Genomic DNA, 25,470 nt, shown 5'->3' with positions numbered 1-25,470 from the left:
GTCTGCGTCTCCCGTCACACACTAACCATCAATTTGTGTGAATAAAATGACAACTATTGCCAGCAGATGACTCTCTGTTACATATCGGACCACCATCTGCCTCTTTAATGTCAGCAGCTGCTGAAAAATACATTTCAGTTGAACAGCTAATGACTCCATCCATAATACTGTGATGCCATGGTTAGAATGAAAAGTGAATTTACACTGTGATGCACTCTTGTTTACGTGTAATTAAAGCTAATGGCATAATAGAAATAATCATTAAAGAAAAACAGGAGAACTGATCAATGATTGAGGAAGAAGTATATGTAAAGCTTTGCAGAAAATACAAATGCATAGGGATAAACTAATGCCAGTTTTTTAAGGACGAGTACAAGTATGAGTACCAACCTTGAGCTACTTGCTGATATTGAGTACCAATAGGAGTACTTTTTAAATTCCATTAAACCTAATTCACTCTTGGTATGCCAACAATAAACAAAGGCTATGCGTTGCTGTGAACCACCTCAGCACAGCCTTTCTGTTGACACCATGCACACCTCAAACATCTTTGAAGGCTCCGGTTAATTTCATTAACTACGTCTACAGTAAGCATAGCAATTACATATATGCACTCCGCCGTTTGAACTGTAGAGTGAAGACCAAGCTCGCTGTGTGTCACCACACGCCTCAGCTCACTCTTAATGAGTCTATCAGTCATATTTTATTCATGTTTAGTATGTAGCATGTGAGCCCTGAAACTCTTTTGCATGTAGCATGTAGCAGAGTAAAATCCTCCTGATCCACTGAGCAGTTCAATTGATGAGACATCGGGCGATCTGCTGGCGGAAATATCTCCGGTGATTAAGTTGTTGTATGAATTATGTTCTCCTCCTCTTCATATTTTGGCAGAACATTAGTTTGCAGCCTCTCTTACTTTTGTCATTAATAACAAAAAAGCTCCAAACCACGGACGCCGCTCATGCTCTCCCGCGGACCAGCGAGTGACGTCGCTGACGGATGACAACACGCAGTACTCGCTAGGATGTATCGGGGATCTTTTAGGAGTACAAGCAAGCAAGCAATTTCGTTGTACCTGTTACAATGACAATAAAGACGATTCCGATTCTGAAGTACTCTGTGCAGTATCCATCTCAATAGTGGTATTGAGGCATCCTGACAAATATATGAATGTGTGACACACTGCTGGAATAGAAGTCCTGGGGACTATTTTAGAATCCAAAACAATTATTTCTTCGCATCATAGTCGCTTTTGAATTTTCTAGACATCACAAATGATTTCAGACATCTGGTTGTTAGAAGTACGCATAGCAAATCCTGTCTGTTGTGGCAAGATAGTAACATCAGGGTTAATTAATAGGGGGGGGGGGGGGGGGGGGGGGGGGGGGCAAAGATGTGAAAGCTCATTAAAAGCTCATAAACTGCACAGAGCTAATTGTCAGGATTTCTTTGTGAGGAGGCTGGACCAGCGTTGAGGTTGTCCAAAGCAAAGAAAAACCACAATAAAGTACTTTTGGGAATTTAGATCCAACCAGAGAAACTGTCCAATGCTTTTGAAACGCATCGGTTTAAGGAACCTTTCATTTTGTGCTAATCAGGATTTCAATACAGAACAAAGCACAGTAAAGAGCACTCACAGAGGACATGGATTTATTGAGCTGCCCGGTCTCGTGCCACCATGAAAAACATGTGGGAGAATTAAGTAGCTTCAATTTAGCTCCACTGCTCTTCTGTAATGCTACCAGAAATGTACATCATGAGCAGAAGACCAGCCAGGTGGCTACAACAGCCTCATTATCCCAGCAGCTCCAGTCACACGAGCACATTATGGATGTCACAGCAGTCCGGCTGACTCGGCTTACAACTTATGAATCATTCAATTACTCCGAAAGCCACCACTTTAATACTGACGTGCTCTTCCGTGCCGTGTCTCCGGAGCTCGCTTTGCAGATGCAGCAGTTTTAAAGGAGACAGAGAAACAGAGAATGAGGTGTGTGTCATTGTCAATGCATTGTGAGAGATTCTAGGATTACAGGTTTATCAGACAAATCAATGTCCCACATCTGGATTTGATTTGGATTTAACGGATAATTGCAATGAGCTCAGATTTATTTTGAAAACTGCTCTGCACCTAAGGCCCAATTTAACACAACAATGTTTGAAGTGATTATTATTCTAAATATTATAATTATTTCTGTATGTCTCAGTCCAACCCGTCTAAAATGTGTGTATAATGGCGATCACTACTTGTCACCATCTCATTTCGTCTAAATCCATTTTCTTTGCCAAAATCTAGCGACTCATCATCTCGAGTGCACAATGAGCAACTGACTTCTGGTTCTGCATTTCACACAGTAACGACCGACGTGATTGGTCAATTGATTTCATGTGATAAATACTTTTTTGAAAGGTGGCCTCAGATTTGTCCTTAATTCTGTGAATTCATGTTGATGCTGAAGCAGAGAGAAGTTTTACAGTCCAGAAATGAATCAAGACATGGCTGCGTTGCCACTTCTCTATAGAGCCACTGGACCAGCTCATTGCACTTTTATAGGGGAGAATCCCTTTGGAGGAATTTCCTTTTCAAGATTCTGTGCAATGATCTATCTACAGAATCTACTCAGGTGGTATTCATTCTATTATCTATCTCATTTTTTATTTTTCTATCTCATTGACACATATTTGGATATCTGTACATCATTCATGTTTTTCATTGAAAAGATTAAATCTTCTTTGCTTAGAGAATGTTATTGATTTTGATTAAGTTTTGACAATCAGGCTTGTTCCCTCACCAATTTAAGTATGTGTGACTGACATACTAAGGCCTTGGGACCTCGCTATAAGTGATGTGCAGATAACAAATAATTAAACCATTATTCAATTAAAAACTAATAAGAGGATAGTAGAAGCTATTTCAGCGTTCAGAGAGTACAGGTGCTCAGTTTAGGGGTGCAGATAGAAGCAATGTGCCAATTACTGGGGGTTTAAACAAGCACATGCAGTGAAGTTTGGAATGAGGTGAGTCAGGTACAGGTACAAGTACAGGTACAGGTACAGGTACAGGTACAGGTGGAAACCATCATAAATGAAACGAAGCCAGTGACTTTAAAGAAACAAGACAACATTTCAACAAAGCAAGAAGTAATATAGATGCATAAGCAAAAATGTCACCCAGAAAAGAAAATATATTACTGTTAAGAAGCAAAATGGAATCGCATGTCACAATGTAGTATTTAGTTGTCCAGAATTAATGAGAATGCACCATTTCAGATCTATTTTTTCAATATTTTCTGGGAGAAGGCCCACTGGATCCCCCAGGCACTGTTCAGTGCCAAAATATATTTGGACACCCGGATTTCTTGGATGGTTACCCAAAACACTGACTTTTGCCTAAAACCATAACATGGACATGTGTATGGACAGACGAGAAATTTGGATTGTTATTGTGGTGACTCTCAACTAAACAATTCACATTATTCACAAGTCTGTTGATCTCGTTCTGAATATTCAAATCCATGAATGCATTTACAACATCTTGGGAACCCAAATCTCTCCACCAGCCCCACATATTGGCCTCCTCCACCCACAACATAAATATAACAAAGTAAAAAGCAAATCAAAAATGTTTTGAATTCAAAGTTCATTTACATAAATGTTTTATGAGTTGTATTTAATTGTTCTGAAGAATTTATTTCTACAAAGAAATGCCTTCATTTTCTGTTTCAAGATTTACGTGGCAGACATTTGCTTAACCTGAATATAAGTCAAGATATAAAAATATACAAGCCAAAACGTTTTTTTTTTTTTTTTTTTATGATTCGCAATCTCTGCAGTTTTCACAGACCTGTCTTTACCATAGAAATAAAAAAATGTTCACTAAAAAAATTATTTACTATCATCAAGAAGCAAATATCCACTGAAGTGCTTTTTTTTTCTTTTTTTGGTTTGTTTTTATTCAGTTTCATAGAGTTTTTTGGCTGAGAACGCCAGTGTTTGAGAAAGAGGCAACATAACAAAAGTCAATCAGCTCTCAATATTTAATCATCTTGAGTGTTTCAGCTTTTATAAACAAGTCTTGCTTCTTGCATGCACTAAGTCAATTTCACATTCCTATTTGTCTTTGTTTATTCAAAGAACAGAGTGTTTCCCGAGTGACATCAATAATCATCTGAAATTACAGCCTATTAAAGGATGATCTCATCTCGTTTAGTTGTGAAAACAATCTGTGTAATGGAAGTATGATGTAAAACTGAAATGTACAAACATAAATAGGAGCATCGGGGTTGTTTTGTTATTCTCGGTGATCCTCTTGCAGCTTTTCTTTAGATGTAATCACAGTGATGGTTATGGATCATTCAGAGCAGCAGAGGAAATGTGGTTTGTTCACAACAGTGCGCCATATAACAAAATGAGACAGATGATAGAAAGATAATTAAATAATAGAGTAAACTTCATGCTGATTTAGGGTCCATTCAAGGGAAAACGCCAAACTTCTATAGCGTTTTGTGTGTCCGTTTGCACGACAACGTTGAAAATGAAAACTTTTTGGAAATGATATGGAAACAGTTATCTCAAGTTTCTTTTAAAGAATGTTGCCCATCGAAGGGTCTCCACTTTCTCCAATTTCAACTGAAACATGCCACAAAGAGAAATATTGCTATTTTCTATTATACTTTATAGATGTTTAGACCTTTCTGAATACAATGTAATTGAAGGAAATGTGACTTAAAATCAGAAAAGACACAAACAAAGCACATTAACAAGGTTGTTGTTAAAGTTGTATTTACCACAGAAGCAGTGCAGTTCGCAGATCATTCAATATGATAGAAATGGTATTTTCAGGAAAATTGTTTGCTTTTCTCACAAAAGAAAACACTTTTAATATTGTGGAGTGTCTCAGGGACTGACGACACAGAAGTATGTAAAAAAACAAACAAGAACTTTTTTGGTTGGTTGTTGTTCATTTCTGGTTGGAGATGCTTGGAGAAAAATAAATGGCTACATGCAGATTGGGGCTGTGCACAAAAAAAACCCAAAACAAACGTCAAAGTATATAATCACTGTATTCGATGCTGCTATTCTGGGATGTTTGATATACATTCATAAACAAATCATTCTTGCATTCACACACTCCATTTCACACTCTCATAGTTTGTCTCTTAAATTTTCCATTATGTAACTTGGGAGCTATTCTTAACTCACTGTTACCTTACACAGTTCAGTTTCATCCTCATTTGTCCCTACAGAAGCTGTGATTAGTCCAGTTGGCTGTCGGTTGAGCTTTCCCAGCCAGCGAACATGAAAAGAAGCACCAAACTGCCGAGGCCCACAGATGACAAGTGTAGTAATTAAGTCATTAGCTGCGTGAGTGGAGACATGTGTCCGAAGGAGCACTTTACACGGATGTGAACACTTTGAAGAGAGCCTCGGATTCTAGTTTGATTGTGAAATCCCTCAATGTGTGCAGATCTGTGCATCAAAGCATGTTTGCGTGCACACACAGTCCCGAGGGCAGATCTATGCAAAGTAGAATAAATAAAAGAGTAAAATCTCACAGTCTGCGCACACATAAACATTTGAGTACATATAGGCTCGAACAGCTGAGGCCACATTAGCTGCTCTGTGGGGACTCAGCCCTGAGGCCTGGATATCTGAGTGCCTGCATCCACACACACACACACACACACACACACACACACACACACACACACACACACACACACACACACACACACACACACACACACACACACACACACACACACACACACACACAAACCCTGGCGCATGAAAAGACGGACCACTGCCAAACGTGCAGCATGTTGGAAGCCGTGAAAAGAGCCAATACACACAGCATGAGTACTCTGTGTGCCTTTGAGTGCCACCATGGAGAGCAAGGGTCAGAGGTCAGGGTCTGAACTGCACAGTTTCATTCATTCAGTCATCAAACAGCTGCCGATCAGTGAAGTTGAAACGTTCAATGTTCCATCGGACAGGTGAAGACCGAACGCAGAGACACTCTCACTCGCAATATAAAATAATGAAGGGTTGTTGTTATGTTCACACTGATGATGAGAGAAAAGGAATATCTTAATTATTTTATTCTTATGCTATGTTCTTTTTATGCTTTTTATTATTTTGTTGTTTTGAGTTTTTGTTTGTGAGCCGCACATATTCTCGATTATTCCATAGAATTCAATTAAATTCAACTCAACTTTATTTATATAGCACCAAATACAGCACAGTCATTTCTTGGTGCTTTAATAAAAACAAAAAACAATGGATCCACATGAGCAAGCAGGTTTATTTTTTCCGTGGAAAGGAAAAACTCCCTCGAACAGGAAGAAATCTTTGCAGAAACCAGACTCAGAGGTGGCGGCATTCTGCAGACCGGTTGGGGTGAGAGGATAGAGGAGAGGAGAGGGTAGACAGGGAGATAGATCAATAGATCAAGTAATCCACAGGCTTCTTCGACACACAGCATCAGTGCAACTTTCAGCTTCTATTAGCTCCTCTGCGGGGAAAGCATTTGACTTCTGTCGGTTTATTTTCAATTGTAACGACACACAAAAACAAGTTGTAAATGCTCTTGGTTCAGTTACACCGTCCGCTGCCAGGTTGTATTTCCAGAGAGGATGTGATGACACACAGATGAGGCATTATGTGTGTTAATATACCGACACTGCTACGTTGCTGTTTTTGCCCGATAAGACATTTTAAAAAAAGAAAAACAAGCTGATGTGTTTTTCTGGGAAATGTGCCACATACAGAGCAAAGTGAGTCTTTCACTTGGTAATGTGTCACCATTATTTTTTATAAAAAAAAGTTTTTATTTGTTTCTTTCAGTATTGGACGGATATTTACCTCTCGTGGAATCCAGAGAATTACCCCGGCGTTCAAAACCTGCGCTTCCCCTCCAACCTGGTCTGGGTTCCAGACATCCTGCTCTACAACAGGTGAGATGGACTTATGAGTGTGTGGCACCGCCACCTCACACTGAGAATATGCCTTGTTCAAACCTGCTGGTAGAAGGTTACATTACATTATCAACACATTATTTCCCATTAAAGGGATGAAATGGGTTTACAAAAGGATAGATGGCTATTTTGAGGTGTATTTATTTATTGGATTGTATGAATGTGTAGAGCTCTTTGCAGCTCAAGCAGTGGAAAAGCCCTTTACAAGTGAAAACCATTTAAATACTGATACTACATTTTTAATAGTAATGCAAAATGCTAGCACGCTGTTTCCCAGATAAATATTCATAGTATTTCATAATGTCACACAGCACCGAGGTTCTTATGTGTTAACTTTACTGATAATGTAATCTGTCTTCCTCAGGCGAATGCCTCAGCACTACTTTTCACTGACAGAGTGATTAGTTATTTCATAGTGGAAAATCATCCCCACAGTGTCATTTAAATTCCCTAAATTACAATAGTTATTTAATAAAGTGTATTGACTTTATTTAAAGGATGAAGAAAGGTAGCTCGAGTCTTGAAATCTTTTTTCTCTTCTCCAGGTAATCACATAAGTACCCACTGGAGTGATCAGCGGAATGGGTTATTCATCACCAGGGCTGTCATTTCCATCCAGTTCTCCTCTTCCTCTTCTCACCATTCAGTTTGTTTTCTTCCGTAACGGACAGATACTCGAGACTCCCACTGCTTCGTTCACCCAATTACTCAGTGGAAAGAAATGTTGCCCAGATGAAATCTCTCTCTCCGGGTTACAGCCTGGTTTAATGAGATGATTGAGCTGAATCCCTCCGGGAGGACACAAGCCGTGACTCCCCGGAGGCTTCACATCTGTCGCATGTAATGGGCAGCAATGTCTGGAAACCCTGAGCCGAGCGGCTGGAAGTAGCAACAAATAGCTTCTGTAATCTAAGAATAATGGCTCCAGATGGAAGGAATTTGAATTTACTCATTTTATGTGGTGATAAATTATATAAACACAACACAATAAGTAAGAAATGTTAAGTTTGATAGATTATCTCTTCGTTAAACTACTGGAAACGGTTTGATTCCTTTTAAATGGTGCCATATATTTAAGTAACATGCATTTAAGAAACATGCATGGTTGTGCCCGGACAAAAAAATCCCACTCAACTTAGACTTTGTTATTGTTTCAAAAAAGTTTCACGTTTATACGGCAACGTTTGGAAAAAGATGTCCATTTACAAAAAAAACAGCAAAAACACTGAAAACTATGTAGTTACCATGCCACGCCTTGAGTTGGAGCTGTTCTGTTTAAGTGTTTTGTAATGCACACAGAGTGCAATAAGCTATAAACCTTAACAGTGACAAAACTTGAGTAATATTTCCAGTTATATAATAGTATTTCAAAAATGCATAAAGACCAAGAGTAGTAAGTTACAGGCTGCATTTACACGTTTCAAATGAAAACACATTGTTTTTGTCCATTTTCACGGAAATGACAGTAACACCAAGAGCAATGCAGTTGTCAATGTGGGCAACTCGCGGGTGCTGTTGACTGGCCGGATGATAGGGACACAAATTATGTTTCTTAGGTTTTCTGAGCTACATTTTTACAGTCCTGCTCAGTTTTCAGAACAATTCAAGCCTCGGAAAACCGTTAGCATAGCAACTGATTGGTTTTCAGACTTTTAGCCTTTTCCCGTGACTTCAAACACAAGCTGCTCAATAGCGTTTCTGGACGGCTGGCTGCATGTTAACAATTAACACGAAGATCATTTAACCTTTTTCTACACAGCTGCGACATGATGAACAGTAATGCTGCATTGACACATCCAGGGAAATCCCAGGATTCTGCCTGCACATGTGAAAATTATGCTAAAATACAAGAATACTCAGTTACTAATTTCAAAGCCTATGGCGCAAACAAAAAAGCAAAAACTTTACGTTTTCACTTAAAAATGTTGTATAAATGGCGCCTAAAACACAAACATTAGAAACATTTAGTTAAAGAAAACTTAATTGACGTTGCACCTTTAATGCAGGTGAGTTCAGTTCGTAGTAAACGCACGACATGAATGAAGAATATGAAAAGAATATGTTTGTTTTTTGCCTCAGTTGTTGACACTTCATATGACAGTGGTTGTTTCAAGCATGGGCCAAAGTTAAGTCAATCTTGAGCTTTCAGTGAGAGACTGTGTCTTTAATATTGTTGAATACTTTCAGGAAAAATGATCATGCTTAACCAACATTTACGAAATAATGATTTGGAACGCCCAAAAGTGACTTAAATACCCATACAATACATTAGCTTTTGAAGATGAGGTTTAATAAAAACCGAAGAGGCCTGTGGTACAGAGCCTCTTACTAAAGATTACTTGATCAGATCGGGTATTGATGTACTCATCAGAATTTTATTTGTTTGGATTTGATTCAGAAACAAGAAGAATTTTCCAAAGGAACCAAATGTGGTCACTTGCAATATAAAGGGATGGAAATTTTGGCCGAAGCAAAATTGGCCTTTGTTCTCTTTTTCCAGATGTGTCATGTGAGGCCGACACTCACAGAGTTAGATGTAGACCAGGTTGCAGGTGATGGTTGCTGACCTGTAACTGTGAAAACTGAGGGAAGACGGTGAGGATTGTAGACAGGCACCAAAGGTCAGAAGCTTGTGGCTGTGTTTTGTATTTCCTTTGACTTTTCTCTGAGGGAACCAATCGGTCGACTGTTTACCACTCTGTTGCTGCTCTGACTGTTTATGCTTATGCAGCAAACGGCAGTTCAAAGATTCAGATCTTCTTGGGAGTCTGTGAGTGGGCCCGAGAGCACGAGCCCGTCTGGGGAGTTTATAACAGACGTATTGTTTGATCATAAAGAAGTTCGTACAAGAGCTCCGTAGGACAAAGATCAATGACGAACTTTGATGTTATCTCACTGGAAGAGAAAGTGAATTTTAATGCATCCGTGAAAGGAGGTGCAACGCCAACCTCGGATAGATCGGCTCTGTAATGTGTCGCCTGCAGGGCACAAGAGAACATTGAGGGGAGGTGCTGGGTGAAATACCTAAAAACACAACAAAAATCATCTGGTTTGCAAGCTTTGCTCCTACTTGGGGAAGACTGCAAAAATGCGAAATAAAAGCATTATGACGATCACTCAAGATTTGAGTTTTGCGTGGAGTGGACTTGCCTCCTAATATGAGATAATACTTTGTGACATGAAAACAAAAAACTCAAATTTGGTGAACTAGTCATGCGAGACAAAAACATCCAAAATAAACTGTTCTGCATATTTAGTCACTCGTTAACAGAATGAACATGGACGAGAGCATCAGACATCTTAAAAACACCATAAAATGCCTGAAGTGTGTCTAATGCATGAGGATTTCTTCAGGTTTTCACTTCAAATCATCCACCTTTAACTGTGCCGGATTTATTAAGATCCTTTATAAAACCGGCTAAGTTACACGCTCACACAAACAGGTTTGTTCTGTGTTTTCAGTAGAAAAACATTGAGTGAAAGCACATGAAAACAGCAGTATTCAAATGAGTTTTGTGTGCTTTAGTCAGCAACGTTTTGAAAATGATGAAAATGATTTACACAGCAACAGCTGAAATGCTGAAAAAGATTTAAAAATAATTTGTCTCAAGTCAAATTTCACAGATAAGGGCTGATCATTTTTTATAGTAGTTGCATTTCACACTGTTAAAAGTGTGTATGAGAGCTGTATAATATAATTAGATTGACATGTGATAATAATCTGTCTCTAATTCAAGTCTTTGCACATTGAATGCGCTGAAGCCTGAAACAAACTAAAAAAAAGTATACAGCTGCATGTTTAGTATATGCACATGTCAGCACATCACCAGACCGACACCCTTTTCCAGATTAATAATATAGGAGCCTTTTGTTTTGTCCCAGGCCTGACTTTGAATATTTTACAATCCTGCAGACACTTGGGAATCTATAAGAACGACTTTTATTCTTTCACCGTGTTTCTTATGTAAATAATGTAAACCGTCTCTTTTCTTCAGTTTTCTGACTTTTGGAAAAATGTGTGGGTGATAATGTGTTAACATGTACTCTGACAATGTTTTCAAAGGAATAAAATGTTACAGTAGGTTACACCTTATCTTGAGCCAATAAATATTCAAGCAGGACCGCATAGTCTGCTTTGCTGTGTGAAAAGCTCTTCATACTCAATTCCAGCTGATTATTTTGTTTTTGATTGGGTTTGTCCTTCACAAGGTTCAAATGTTGAAAGATCCTATTATGTGCAACAGGATTCCTATTTGTATTCAAAGCATTGATCATGGCCTCATCTTTTCTTCCTTTGACCTTTTGGTAGCATACAGATCTGATTAAGATGTGCATATGATAGCACATGGTGGCTTTGAAGCTTAATGTGTGACACTTCCCATCTATACAGGAGTTGTCAAAGCAAGACCAGCACGTTAACTCGTCTGCCAGTTACACAGACAAGCCATAACATTGATGATTTGGTGACAGTTTGTTATGGAACCTGCTAGTGGATGGGATTTAGAGAAGCAGAAGTCAGGATTTCAGTGTCTTTGGCAAAAGCAGAACTGAAGCTCGAGAGCCCCATTTATGACATTTTCAAGTGAAAACACAAAACTTTTGTTGCATTTTTATTGTCAGTTTACACTAAAATGCTGCTCAGAGTCTTAGAAAGTACAACTTTATGAAAATACTGGGGTTCTCCCTGTAGATGGTGAAAATATGCTTCTGGTCGTGCGCATCACGGCTGTCGTGCATAGTTCTTCTGCACATACTTAGTAGATGACGATAACAATGTTTTCCTCCAGAGTGCCATGACTCCAAGTCCGTTTTCTCCTGGGACTTGGTAGTTTTATATTTGACAGTCACTGTAATAACACTCCAACTTGGTCGTCTGTCCATACGAATGTCTGTGTACTCCCATTGTTAAAATTAGGATATGAGCCTCATTTTAAATTCAAATGCGCTCCAATATCCACGATAAGTAAATATATTCCAAATAGCATTACAAGAGTAAATGCTAATACAGCTCATTTATCCTGGGCAGTGGATGGAAGCGATTATAGATGTTCCACAGCGCTTTCCTTGTTTTTCCATCCTGTGCTTTGTGAAAAGACTGATTGGATTTAAATTATGAATGCCGAGGCCATAAATCTATGTCGGGTGAAGCCTTGTCCTGCTGTATGCCTCCTGGACTCAGTCCTGGCACACTTTACTTAAATGTATGTCCAACCTCTGCAACGAAAAGCCTCCAGGAAGTTAGCGTGCCAGGCCACAAGCTAGCGCTGTTGTTTGTTTTTGTAATGAAACCACACACACATACGTGCAGAGATTTCAGATTAGTGTGTATTTACTGTTTAAGACTTTACATTAAAAATGGTCAGAGCTATTCGCAGAATGTCAACAATGTACTAATTGGATAAAATGAGACTTTATGTTTTGCTTTTTTTTGCTGCAGTGGTTGTAGATTCATGCTTCATATGTGACGTGATATTGGCTCTATTTATGATTACAGTCCAAGCCCATCGATTCCCACAGACGTCTCTTGTTTTTATAATCAAATACTTTCAAATATCTCAATCTCACACAGTGTGAAATGCTCAGTTTTTGCTTTGATTTCATCCTTTTTTGTTTGAAGGAGATCTCAATGGCAGACGACCGTGTTTGTTTAAGATGATCAGTGAAATTAAACCGTCTGTCTCCTCTAATCCCCCCGTCGCTTCTCTCTCCATCACCTTCAGTCTCTATAGATGCTTTTGCCTGCAGTTTCCCTTTATAGCAGTAAACTTTTCTCTGATTCTACTTTATGACCTCTGTTTCTTCCCTCTGTGTTTTGTCTTTTTTTTCCGGCTCTTTAGATTTCTAATATAATCTTTGTTGTCTCCTCAGTGCGGATGAGAGGTTTGATGCCACGTTTCATACAAACGTGCTGGTGAACGCATCGGGAGTCTGCCAGTACATCCCACCTGGTGAGATATTCAACATATTCCTTTCTTTTCATGGTATTACGTATCCGCGACGTTTCAGGGATTCTCAAAGTGTGGGAGGACAATGTGACCAATTGCACTACGCCTCATGCCAAGTAAGGAGTAACAAACATAAGGCTTGCAAAAAATGTCAATGGAAATTAAAAATTTTTGACAAATGTCTTAAGACACAACACTGAGATCCAAGCTGAGATATCAGTGATGTTCCCATAAAAGCCATGAAACTAGCCTCAAAGTGATGCTGTCAGGATGGGATTGTGAACTCATTGCCATTCACTGCCACTCATTTAACAGAACACATTAAATCTCTTAAGTTGCTCCTTTAGCTGAAGTAGTAATTGTCAATGTTCTTGTAGCTGCAGCAGTTGTTTTTGCTATAATTCTTTTTGTAGTAGTAGTTGGAATTGTGGCTTTAGTTGTTTCTGCATTTGCTACTATTATAGTTGTTGCTGTTGTTATTGTTTTAGTTGTTATTGTCACTATAGTTTTTGAGTAGCTGTAGTTGTTGGTGTCATACAGTCGATGTTTCACTGCAGCTGTGGGTGTTGCTGTCGATACTGACTTCTCTTCATCGTCACCACGTCATTATTATTCCCTTAAAAGGATCCGTTAGTATTCCAGATGTTTGTTAGTCTTACAAAGTGACAAGCAGAGTGCGAGGGTGTCGTTCTCATCTTTCCCTCTATCATTTAAAAAAAAAAAAAAAAAAAAAAAATATATATATATATATATATATATGAAAATACAAAGAATATAAAATATATAAAGTATATAAAGAAATAATACAAAGACAGAATATGTGCACACACCACCACCCAGTTTAAATCAATCATTTGAGTGTAACTTTTTCCGACACTTACCTCCAGGAATCCTGAAGAGTACCTGCTACATCGATGTCCGGTGGTTCCCATTCGATGTGCAGAAGTGCGACTTGAAGTTCGGGTCGTGGACACACAACGGCTGGCTCCTGGACCTCCAGATGATGGATGTGGACATCTCCACGTACATACCCAACGGGGAGTGGGACCTCGTGGGTAAGCCAGGGAACGATCACTCAGGCACATGCAGACCGCCACAGAGATGAAGGAAAAGGTCACGGTCCTCCTCTTAATTGTCTGGTATCGGTTGATCAGAATTCATGAACGCTGCACCGTCATTTGTCAGGTGATGGAAATAGGAACATGCAACAGCAAAATGAGGATATTGACACTTGACACAAGAGAAATGAAACATTTCCAAATAGGTGTAAAAGTACCTGTATAAAGCTCGACGATATAATTTCTGTGCCACGTGGCACAAACTGGAATGTTTCTGATCACATGTGTTAATTGAAGCGTCTGTCTCGGTAAAAACAGGCGTCCAAATTACAGTGTGAATGAACATGCAGTCTGCAGCCGAGATGAGCTTGTGTCACTGTGATTGAAACTCAGCCAACTGTAAATGTAATACATTAAGTGAAGCCACATTTTTAGAAACACACCCAACACAGTGACTTTGCCTGTGGCTCAGGCTGTTCACTCATTCATGCAGGAGCAGAAATGTTAGCATGACAGAGATTTTTTTTATTTCTTTTTAAATCACAAAAATAGAGCAATATCACTTACCCTGACATGTTTGTTGACGAGCCACGCTGATTTACATATCGAGTTCAGATCCCAGAGCTGTCACAGTCGGGAGGGAACGGAGGGGGCTTTTTTAATTATAGGTGCAAGATGCAATCACACGGAGATGTCAGATATCTGTATCCTCATGACAGGTTAGCAATTGGTGCAAATATAGAATAATTTGTTTACAATTCAATAAACCCCTAAAGTTAAACTGGATGTTTGGATGAAAGATTTTCAGTCATTATGAAATATTATCTCAACATGATTTGACTTGTAAAATGTTTTTTTTAATTGAGTAAATAACAGACAAGGTGACACAGAGGGGATAAAATACATCTTAAAAATGAAACTAGTATATTGTATAGATGGGTTTGAGAGAGAGATACACGTATGGCTCAGTCACATTGTTTACAGTCGTATGCGTGCTATTCATTTGTTTTTTTCTATAAAAACCTCAAAACATCATAACTCAACTTCAATTTATGCATCTGCTTCCAAATACCTTATGAGGAGATGGATCAGGATTTTAAAATATACACTTCCCTTGGAGTTTGATCATTTTTATTTTTCCATCTGCTCTCTCCATGTGCAAATGAAGCCACTTGTTCCGTCTCTAACCCGAGTTTTCGGTGTGAATCAGAGGCAAGAATTCACATTCACTAACACAAACATACTTACGCACACAGTGAGTGCACCCAGCTGGTTGGTGGGGCGAGGAGGAGGGGGTAGGTGGGGTGAGAGGGGCGACAGCTGGCCCAGGAATGGTTCACTTAATTCAGACAGAGCTAAGCCGCAAGCTGGCCAAGCAAAACACACACACACACACACACACACACACACACACACACACACACACACACACACACACACACACACACACACACACACACACACACACACGCACACCTCATAACATCCTCCGTGCCGTATCACTCACACATAGATGCCTCGGCAGGTCTGCAATCCAGCACATTAATAAATGGACAACGAAGGCTTTTGTGTGTCCAGGTGAAAAACTTTAAATGAAACTCAATCTGTGGAATTAATTTGAAATGCATTTCCACGGTAATAAGCACACACACACACACAAATACAAACAATCCACAAGCATGTTGATTCTGTCATATGTCTCAGCTCCATTGGGGATGACTATAAAAGTATGTTTTAAATCATATACATGGTTGTTACAGCTGTACAATTCTGTTGCTATAATCAAAGTCACTGCACTTCAAGTTGATATGCTTTAATTTTCACTCTCCTGAATTCCAACTGTAAGACACAAGTGACACTTCAGACTCCCAGATTGTTGAAACTACCGTAATCAAAAGGACATTTCAACACTGGTTTTGTGAGTGGAATCACTCGTGGTACCCATATGCACAAAAGCCTGCTCACAGTCATGATCCAATGGAAGAGACAGAAAAGATGGATTGATGGATGTATAGTTCAATTGTTAATGTTACAGGATCAACAACATTGAAATATTTAAATCTGATTTGTGCACTGGTGCACCAGAGATTATTAAAGTGTATCTAGAAAGCTGTGTTTTCCTCCGTTTCAATGGAAACAGAGTCTGTGTGTTGATGAAAAGTCCCACCGTGGGAACCGTTTTCAAAAAGTTGTGTTTTAATTGGCTCCAAGCACCATCATCATATAAATAGACTAACAAAACGTAACAAAAGTTGGACTTTTTTTTCACTCGAAAATGCCATGTAAACGATGCTTCACCTGCAACGTGTGAGCGATTATAGGATCAGGCTATAATCCAGATGACTTCCATCATCATTCAAACTTATTTGGTAACTGTTGGGACTTGATGAATGATTTTCAAAGCCCAGTCGTCTGTGTCTGACACGCACCTCTTCGTTTGTCCCCGCAGGTGTGCCATCAAAGCGTAATGAACTGTACTACGAGTGCTGCAAGGAGCCGTACCCCGACGTGACGTTTACGGTCACAATGCGGCGCAGGACTCTGTACTACGGCCTCAACCTGCTCATCCCCTGCGTGCTCATTTCCGGTCTGGCCCTGCTCGTCTTCCTGCTTCCTGCTGACTCTGGAGAAAAGATCTCGCTGGGTACAAAGCAGGACCAACACAGTGATCCATGATCACTATCATACAATCCAGACAGAATGTTTCTCGCTCCCTGACAGCACAACCAACCCGTTTATTTGTCACCGCTCTATGCTAATGCTGACATTATGCCTCCGAATTTGCATTCGTGGTGAATTCTTTTCATTAGCAGATGAATGAAAGCACCACTACAAACACAGCGAAGATAATCACCTGGACCTGAAAATGCCAGCTTGTTTGAAAATGCCACTCAGCGAGACGAGGTCATCGTAAACACAAAAGACCGAGTTTCTCCCTGGGAGAGGAGAAGAAGATGAACTCTTCCAAAATAATATCATAGTTTCATTTGAAGCCAGCGGCTGCATTTATTTTAGTCGTAGTTTAAGAGAAAAGCAGTCGGGTGATGAAGGGATTCATCTCCTGTGTTTGTGCTCTTTTTGTTTGTTTCCAGGCATCACGGTGCTGCTGTCATTAACGGTGTTCATGTTACTGGTAGCAGAGATCATGCCTGCCACTTCTGACTCCGTTCCTCTCATCGGTGAGACACTTGTACTCTAATTATCAATTTTTTCTTGGTGATTGTCTGACATCAAAGCCTCTGAAAAAGACGAGACAGAAGTATTAAGAAACTGTACCGTGCTGCATTGGTTGGCACTCATGCAAATTAGACTCAGGATTGAGAAGAAACCTACTTTTGTTGAATTGATGCAGAAGAGAAACACAGTAGCTGGTCGAATTCCATAATTCCATTTTTTTTAAATCTTGAGGCATTTGGAGATATTTGTTTTGAAATGAGGGCTCTAACTAACAGGGCAGAAATAATTCTCTGCCCCAAACATAAAACAAGTCTTGAATTCAACTGGAAAACCTTCACGACAAGAATATAGATGCAAGGATTACATGCTTCAAACACAACAGGCAAATTAAACAACAGAGAATCCAATAATCACGTGTTTTCACTTGAAACATTGTGTAAATGGAGGCTTAAAAATAGTCTCACCATCAAAGGTGAAATAATAATATTTTTATGATGTACATGCTATCAGTTAACTGGTTAAATCCAATAGAAATCAAATTGAACTCAATGACTTGGACTTTCGGTTGCACATCACACGGAATCTGCTGAGGGACTCTAATATAGAAACTCACTTTTAAAACATGGTGCAATTCGTTTTGAAAATAAAAATAGAAGTGTGCAATCTCCACGCCTACCTGAGCGCGGCCCTCTGCAGGGAGCTGTTAGACACATGCCTGACCAGCTACAAATAGCTGCGGGCTCGGTGTCGGGTCAGCGTGGAGATTTCTTTTCTAATTAACTGTTCAGACAGACGGATAACCCGGGAAAAGCTGACGGATGCAGGGAATCATTTGGCCGCGATAGGTTGGGGTGTCGAGAGAGATATTTACACCTGGTGTTCTCACCACGGGGCAATCTGTAGCAGGAAATGTTCTTCTGGCAGACTGACCGGTATGCTGTGAGCCGAGGCGGGATGTGGAGGTGCAGCGGGCCGCATGTGAAGACTGAGACAAACACAGTCGGACAGTGTGCTGCTGAAGTGATGAAGACCGGAGGAGACAAGGAGAGACGTGAGAAGGGAGCGACGTCAGCAGACTGAGACGCCGCCTGCCATCGTCTGGCAGCTCAGTCATGGAAAACCGAGACATTAGCAAAGTTACCTTTATTGAAGTACAAGTATGAACTCATTACAGGCGAAGCAGAACTGATAGACTGGAGTCAAAATAAAATGTTCACTCCGACAGGCTTTTATAGAGCTGCAATTATAGTTTGACATGGAAATTCAGAGCAACTTGATGGCTGCGCCAACATGCATATGATAAGCAGCATAACCATGCCTCCAAGCCTGTGTGTGTGCGCATGTGTATGTTTTCAAGTTGGATCGCAGTTTAGAAAAAACAAAACATGAGTCATCCTCCCACCAGACCTCGGGGTGTTACGACCTTAGGCGCCGTTTACACTACAAGTGATGACGCATCGTTTTTCCCTTTTTTATGTAAGAAAAGTTTCGCATTTACTGAAGTTGATGTTGTTTGCATGTTCGACCACACGTGGGTGCAGTTGGTTGTTTTTGAAATCAAACGTCACACACACACACGCACACACACACACACACACACACACACACACACACACACACACACACACACACACACACACACACACACGCACACACACACACACACACACACACACACACGCAGGAGGCAAACATTTTTATTGTACATCTACTCTTGCATGTGCTGAAGAACTATTTATTACGGCAGTACCATAGTTCCACCGTCCAACATGACAACTGAGCCTGAACATTTTCTAAAAGTTCCACCTTGGATCTGTTTCTAAAAAGTTGTGCTTTCAGTGACTTTGAACACCACCGTCGTGTAAAGAGAAACCCAAAACGTGGCGAAAGTGTTTTGAATTGAAATCGTTGCTGGACACTGACTCAGTGCAACAGTCCTGAAAGCATCATGCATTTATACTTGACAACGCTTTTGTTTGAAATATGAACATACACCATCAGATCATACAGTATCTTACAATCATATAAGTTTTGGTTGTCTTTGCTTACCCGGATGTGTTTCCATGTCTCTGCAGCTCAGTACTTTGCCAGCACCATGATGATTGTGGGCTTGTCCGTGGTCGTGACTGTTCTGGTTCTGCAGTTCCACCACCATGACCCTCACGGAGGGAAAATGCCAAAATGGGTAAGTCAACAGTGTTTGGAATAAATTGACTGCTCTGGGGGACGGAAGGTGTACCAAGAGGAAACTCTGGCAGTTGTGATGGAAATATGTTTCCAGCTGTAACAACCATGTATATGATTTAAAACATACTTTTATAGTCATTCCCAATGGAGCTGAGACATATGACAGAATCAACATGCTTGTGGATTGTTTGTATTTGTATGTGTGTGTGTGTGTGTGTGTGTGTGTGTGTGTGTGTGTGTGTGTGTGTGTGTGTGTGTGTGTGTGTGTGTGTGTGTGTGCGTGTGCGTGTGCGTGTGCGTGTGCGTGTGCGTGTGCGTGTGCGTGTGTGTGTGTGTGTGTGTGTGTGTGTGTGTGTGTGTGTGTGTGTGTGTGTGTGTGTGTGTGAACCATAATGAATGGTTTACCTCAGAGTCTTGCATGTAGTTTGCTTTAGTGAAAGGTGTCCATTCCTCAGATATCCAGTGTGTAGGTATTTATCTTCGGCAGTGAACGCCCAAAAGTGTTAACAAAGGAAGGGTGCAACATTAGTCTAACTATTCCTTGCTCTCAATAGCTTTGTAGTTTGTAGTTAAAAGACCAGATCGATTAAAGATTTTTAAAAAATTGTCACAAACTTGACATTGTGTGCACACTTGATAATTGCATCTGGCAGATGACACCAAAATGCATCATCGATCAATGAAGTGAGGTTACCTTCATGAATATGGAAAAATAAGGCGTGCGTACCAGACTGCTTAAAATACCAAGTTCAGGCTAATGAATTAATGTACAGCATGCAAAATGAATGACAATGTCAGACCTCTTTTACAGGAAGTTTGAAGTGAAAACGTATTGTTTTTGTTTCCGCAAAGTTCTGTTTACACGGCGTCATTTTGAAAACAGATGTCAGATTTTCATTCAGATTGCTCATCGATATTTTTATTTGCAACCATTAATTATGATTCTCACTGCCAGTTTTATGTTGTTACATTTTGTTTAGTGTTAAAATAAGAAAAAAGAAACAGGTTGTAATAATTGTATTTCTCTTCTGACCTCGATTAATCTACTTCGATCGCTGGTCTTTTGCCACGTCCTCCTTCAGGTGCGGGTCATTCTGCTGAACTGGTGCGCCTGGTTCCTCCGCATGAAGAAGCCTGGAGAGGAAAATAAAACAGCTGTGAGCTCCAACGGCCCTCCAACCTATAAGTATTCCCAATCTCCTCCTCACCACACCAGCGCCACCAGCATCCAAATGAGCACCATCCCGGGGCAGGCCTCCACCCAGTCCACCACCACCACCACCAACGGGAGCATGAACCTGTACTTTGGCTACCACTCAATGGGCACGGACAACCCCACCTTCCCGCCCAGCACCGACTCGGGCGTGATGGTGTGCGGAGGAGGCGGCGGCGGCGGCGGCCACCACAACGGCCCGGCGCAGCACGACGTCCACTTGGATCAGACGCGGACTTTGCTGTTGGAGCACGTGCCGGAGATTTCCCGTATCCTGGAGGAGGTGCAGTACATTGCGAGGCGCTTCCGCGAGCAGGATGAGGGGGAGGCCATCTGCAGCGAGTGGAAGTTCGCCGCGGCGGTGGTGGATCGGTTGTGCCTGGTGGCCTTCTCGCTCTTCTCCATCATCTGCACCTTCACTATCCTCATGTCGGCTCCCAATTTCATCGAGGCGGTGTCCAAAGACTTCACATAAGGATCTTTTCTCTCTCTGAGGAGCGAAGGAGAGGCAAAGCCGACATGACGAGCGCCATCCCTCTATCTTTACATATTTGTCAATAGTCTATGGTTGGGGTGATGTAGGTTTTCTTTCTCCCCCTTTTTAAGGTGGCTCTCCTCGCTAACACCACATGCCATGTTGAAGTTGGGACTACATGTTGTAGTTAATGATGTAGGAACACACACTAATGCACTTTTCATCAGTATCCCCACCGCATCACATCATTTACCTGTTACCACTGTAACTTCACGTCCCAACAAAACTCGTCTTCACACTCTTTTCTAAACCCTTCCTCCAGCGTCTTTCCCTCAAGGCTCCGTTTGCATGACATTTCAAGTAAAAACGCATTGTTTTAGCGTTTTCATTTTCAGAAAAGTTTCACGTTTCTACAGCAGCATTTTACAAATGATGTCTGTTTCCATAGAAATGGCAGAAACTTGCCAGCATTGTCGTTATTGTGCATCTATTGGCACATATGCAGGGGAACAATTTACTATAACTGAGATGCTCATGCCCAGTAGCAGTGTTTCCACAGGGCATTTTCAAAAAGTTCCACATCATTAGCCATTTTTAGTTGAAAATATTGTGTAAATGGGACCTTTAGTATCTTGGAAAACTCACAAGTAAATCTCCTCAATAGAATCTCACAATACATTCAAGAAAAAGATAACCATTACAACTTCCACACCTTAACTCCACTTTCAGCACAGACTTTTCATCTGGTCATTTTCTCATTTTATTCAATTATGAGTGTAAAATGTCATTGAAGACAGAAAATGACATCTCAGAGCTTGAAGTAACTTTGCCAGGTGGTTGAACTTCACCAGCAGGCTAAAACTTCAATTTAACACATTCTCTTATAATGAACAGAGGCCATTAATGGCATATATTAAGCAACCTACACCTTTTCCACATACAGAACTATTCAATCTGGTCCCTAAACACATCCTTTTTGCTTTTTTCCAGTAATTCTCATCATGACTTTCTCGCTTGCTCTTTGCACAGCTGAAATCCAGGTTCTTGTCCCATAAATTTGATGAAGAGCATTTCAACAGTGTGACTGAAGGACATTTTGAACATTGACATTCAGCTTTGCTCTTTTCAACTAATTTTCACCCAACTGTGAAGTAATTTCAGGAGAAACCTCCCAACCTCTCACCCCTTGTTCTGTATTTTAAGTATTGTTAGCATAAATGTGTATCTGCAAAACACACACTTCACGCAGCATTTATCTCCTAAGTGTGTTTACCTGACAGTAGTGCTGGTTACATGATTGTTGTTTATGTTTTGAAGAAAAGAAGATTACGATTGAAAAGACAATGTTTCTTAAGTATATTGGAGAGGACGTCGCCTCTGCGGTGATGTGTTTAGCACTAATCTTCTGTAGTGCTGTTTGTTTCCACTCGACAAAACATTTTTCTCCTCTAATCTCTACAACAACATGCAACAAGGATTACTGGGTGACCTTACATCACAGGTTTGTGTTAAACCTCAATTCTTCTCACCACACTGAGTTTCCCCTTTGACCTTCGCCGGTTTATGACATGAGCAAATGCCCACTTTAACACAATGGCCCTCGGACTTTCTGCAGGTGGAGTTTGAAGAGAAACTGAAAAGGAGTGTGTGCCTGCTGCTGCTGCAAAAAGAAATCCCTCTATGAATGGACTCCATGCTGTTAAACGATGGCCCAAATGAAGGCAAACAGCTGCCACCTTTTGACTACCTTTCATGTGAACACTCATATCCTCCAATCATGGACATACAGGAAGCAGTGAAGCCAGTGTGGTGTGAAATGTACATGCAAAAATGCTTAAAGGTGTACGTTTTTTTTTAGCATTCTATGATCCTCACATCTTTTATAAACTTAATCAGGGATGTGCTTTTTTTTTAACATTAGTTTTTCTTTTAACATACAGGCAAAGGCACTAGATGTTCTGTCTTTGTTTAATATAAATCAGTATTACTTAAAACAATCACCCAAAGGCAATTGCAGTTCAAGTTTAGTCTTGCAATACGTTTTTACCACAAGATGGTGTGTTGAGTCAGTCAAAGAAGCAGAAAAAGGAAAACAACAATGTCTGAAGCTCCTTAATATATAACAGAAAAAATTGTTCAATTTTACATATTTCCTCTTTAACAAAGACAGTGTTTTGAATGAAAAGGAAACCTTTTTCGATTTCTTGCAGAGTTGAACACATTCAAGTGTCTTGCCGTCTATGCGTATTTTCGGGAAAAAAGCAAACTTCTAAGCAGATACTGTAGTCAAGATTTGACATTTTTAGAAGCTATTCATGCTAAATCTCCATTTCATACCCCCCGTGCCACGAAAAGCCTCATATGCGTCCCAACAAAGGTCACCTGGCTTTAAAATTCTACCAGTTCAACCACTGTTTTTCCTCTAAAATGTATAAATAAGAGCAGGTCGAGTCGTGAGACATCTTATATTGTTTTACACAAAGAATATCTTTACTCACATACAACCTCAAATAGGTACACACACATGCACAAAGCTGGCTTGCAGCGATAAGAGCCCCATAATATTCAAGATAAACTAAGTGATCTGAGGATCTTCTCTTCTAATGTAAATTTCCTTAAATATTGTTCATTTTGCTATTCCACATACGGTTTGAGTACCTTTAGTGGCAGTAAGCCATAAGCTGTTTTTATTTATATTTTCTTTGGATGGGAAAAGCTGACATGTGGAGGAAGAAAAAGGGTCACCAAGTGTGTTGCATCATGGTTATAGGATTAATGCAAAACCTCGATCACTGACTTATCTCATACGAGATAAACAAGATGTTGTGACAAATATAGAGACTTTGGAAGATACTCGGGGCCATTTCTATTGTTGCTCTCATCGGTTCTGTGTCTTTATTTTGAAGTGAAAAGCAGCAACAACACTCAAAAGTGTTTAACGTGTGTCCGATGAGAAACTATGACTGATGACACTGGAATAAAGATGTGAAATGAACGTTAAATGTGACACAGCTCAAACTGGTGAAACTGGTGAAACTTTGATGGTCAATGTTAAGTACACTTAAAATAAGGGTGTGATCATTCTACTGTGTTATATCTTTCAAATCATCAGTGTTGTTCTTCGGTCAACTTTTTTTGTTGTTGTTTTCTTTGTGGTTTGTGCCTCTCTGCTTAGTATGATTCTGTCTTCTTTGAAAATTGTACATACATGCTCAGTGTACATGATATTTTGAGAAAAATAAAGGAGAAATCCAATAATTATTGCACCTGAGTGGGTACAATTCAACAAAGTTCAATTGAAAATGCATGGTGGTTGGTTGTTTCAGTAGTGAAACCACTTCATGGTGCTGAATGGTTCACTTGCAAAACAAGCAACCGCTGAGACAAATCTATTCACGCAACTATTTAAGTGAATCCGGTCCCATAGTTTAACACGTTTTCATTATTTCCAGCAATGAACTTATGTCTTGAGGCACAATTTTGACAAGACAAAATTGTGTTCTTGTTAAGAGCTACAAGAGAAAACCTTTGTAGATGTCAAAGCCAAAGAATAGAATATGAACTGCAGACAAGAGAAGTTTGTTAACCTCTGTGGGAAGAAGAAACATCCACCCTCTGTCACCTCAAAAGCTAACTGATAAAAGTGCATTAATACAAATACAAAGCAAGTTTAGGACATCAAAATGAGATGAAAGCATTTGTTGGGTGTGTAACAAATGTTTTCAAAGTCTCATATTTACAGTGCAGGACATTAGCATTGCAGTATGAAAACTCCAACCCGGGCAACTGCTCTGGAGTGGCCTGTGTAAAATGTTGATATATATATATATATATATGTGTGTTTGTGTGTCACAGATTCACAAAGTGACAGCCATTTTTGACAAACGAAGCCAACAATTACAACCAGAATCAGTTGATTTATGAACAGTCGGTTCTCCATCAATTTTCTTTTGGTTTGTGATTGTCATCCATTTGAGGCTGTTGGCTTCATACGTGAAAAGCATGGTGGTGAATATCTTATAACTCAGAGAGAAATCAGTCAGGGAGTGCATGTTTCTATATGTTGGTGCATGTGTGCGTGTTGCAAAGTGAGTCATCCACAATTGACAAATTAAGTTAACAATTACAGATTCTGATTATTTATGGAAGCAGGCAGTTCCATACTGGTGTGTGTGTGTGTGTGTGTGTGTGTGTGTGTGTGTGTGTGTGTGTGTGTGTGTGTGTGTGTGTGTGTGTGTGTGTGTGTGTGTGTGTGTGTGTGTGTGTGTGTCATTATTTTTGTGATACAGTTACATGAAAATGACACAAACTGTTAAAATGTATTGCAGCTTATTCCCTTTTTAAATGGGACTGCATAACAAATGTGAATTTTTAGGGTGAGCATCGGCAGCTCTATAAAAACAAGCTCATGAAAAAGGAACATAATCAAAGTTAAACA

General features: G+C 40.0%; 1 protein-coding gene across 1 annotated transcript in view; it reads left to right on the top strand.

Annotated features, from left to right (window-relative positions):
- The window catches only part of LOC308149425 (neuronal acetylcholine receptor subunit alpha-7-like), a gene marked incomplete at both ends in the record, with an annotated part of 41,441 nt that extends 20,409 nt beyond the window's left edge, over positions 1-21,032 (top strand). The window contains 7 exons of the mRNA XM_080521156.1: positions 6,847-6,956; positions 12,846-12,925; positions 13,810-13,977; positions 16,430-16,624; positions 17,073-17,159; positions 19,233-19,342; positions 20,427-21,032. Of these exons, the coding sequence (XP_080377282.1) occupies positions 6,847-6,956; positions 12,846-12,925; positions 13,810-13,977; positions 16,430-16,624; positions 17,073-17,159; positions 19,233-19,342; positions 20,427-21,032 (1,356 nt within the window). The remainder of the gene's footprint in view (positions 1-6,846; positions 6,957-12,845; positions 12,926-13,809; positions 13,978-16,429; positions 16,625-17,072; positions 17,160-19,232; positions 19,343-20,426) is intronic.
- Between the last annotated feature and the right edge of the window lie 4,438 nt (positions 21,033-25,470).

This window comes from Blennius ocellaris (assembly GCF_963422515.1).
Source record: "Blennius ocellaris genome assembly, chromosome: 3".
Lineage (NCBI taxonomy): Eukaryota > Metazoa > Chordata > Actinopteri > Blenniiformes > Blenniidae > Blennius > Blennius ocellaris.
Note: the sequence above shows the minus strand (reverse complement) of the source record. Positions and strands in the feature narration are given on the sequence as shown.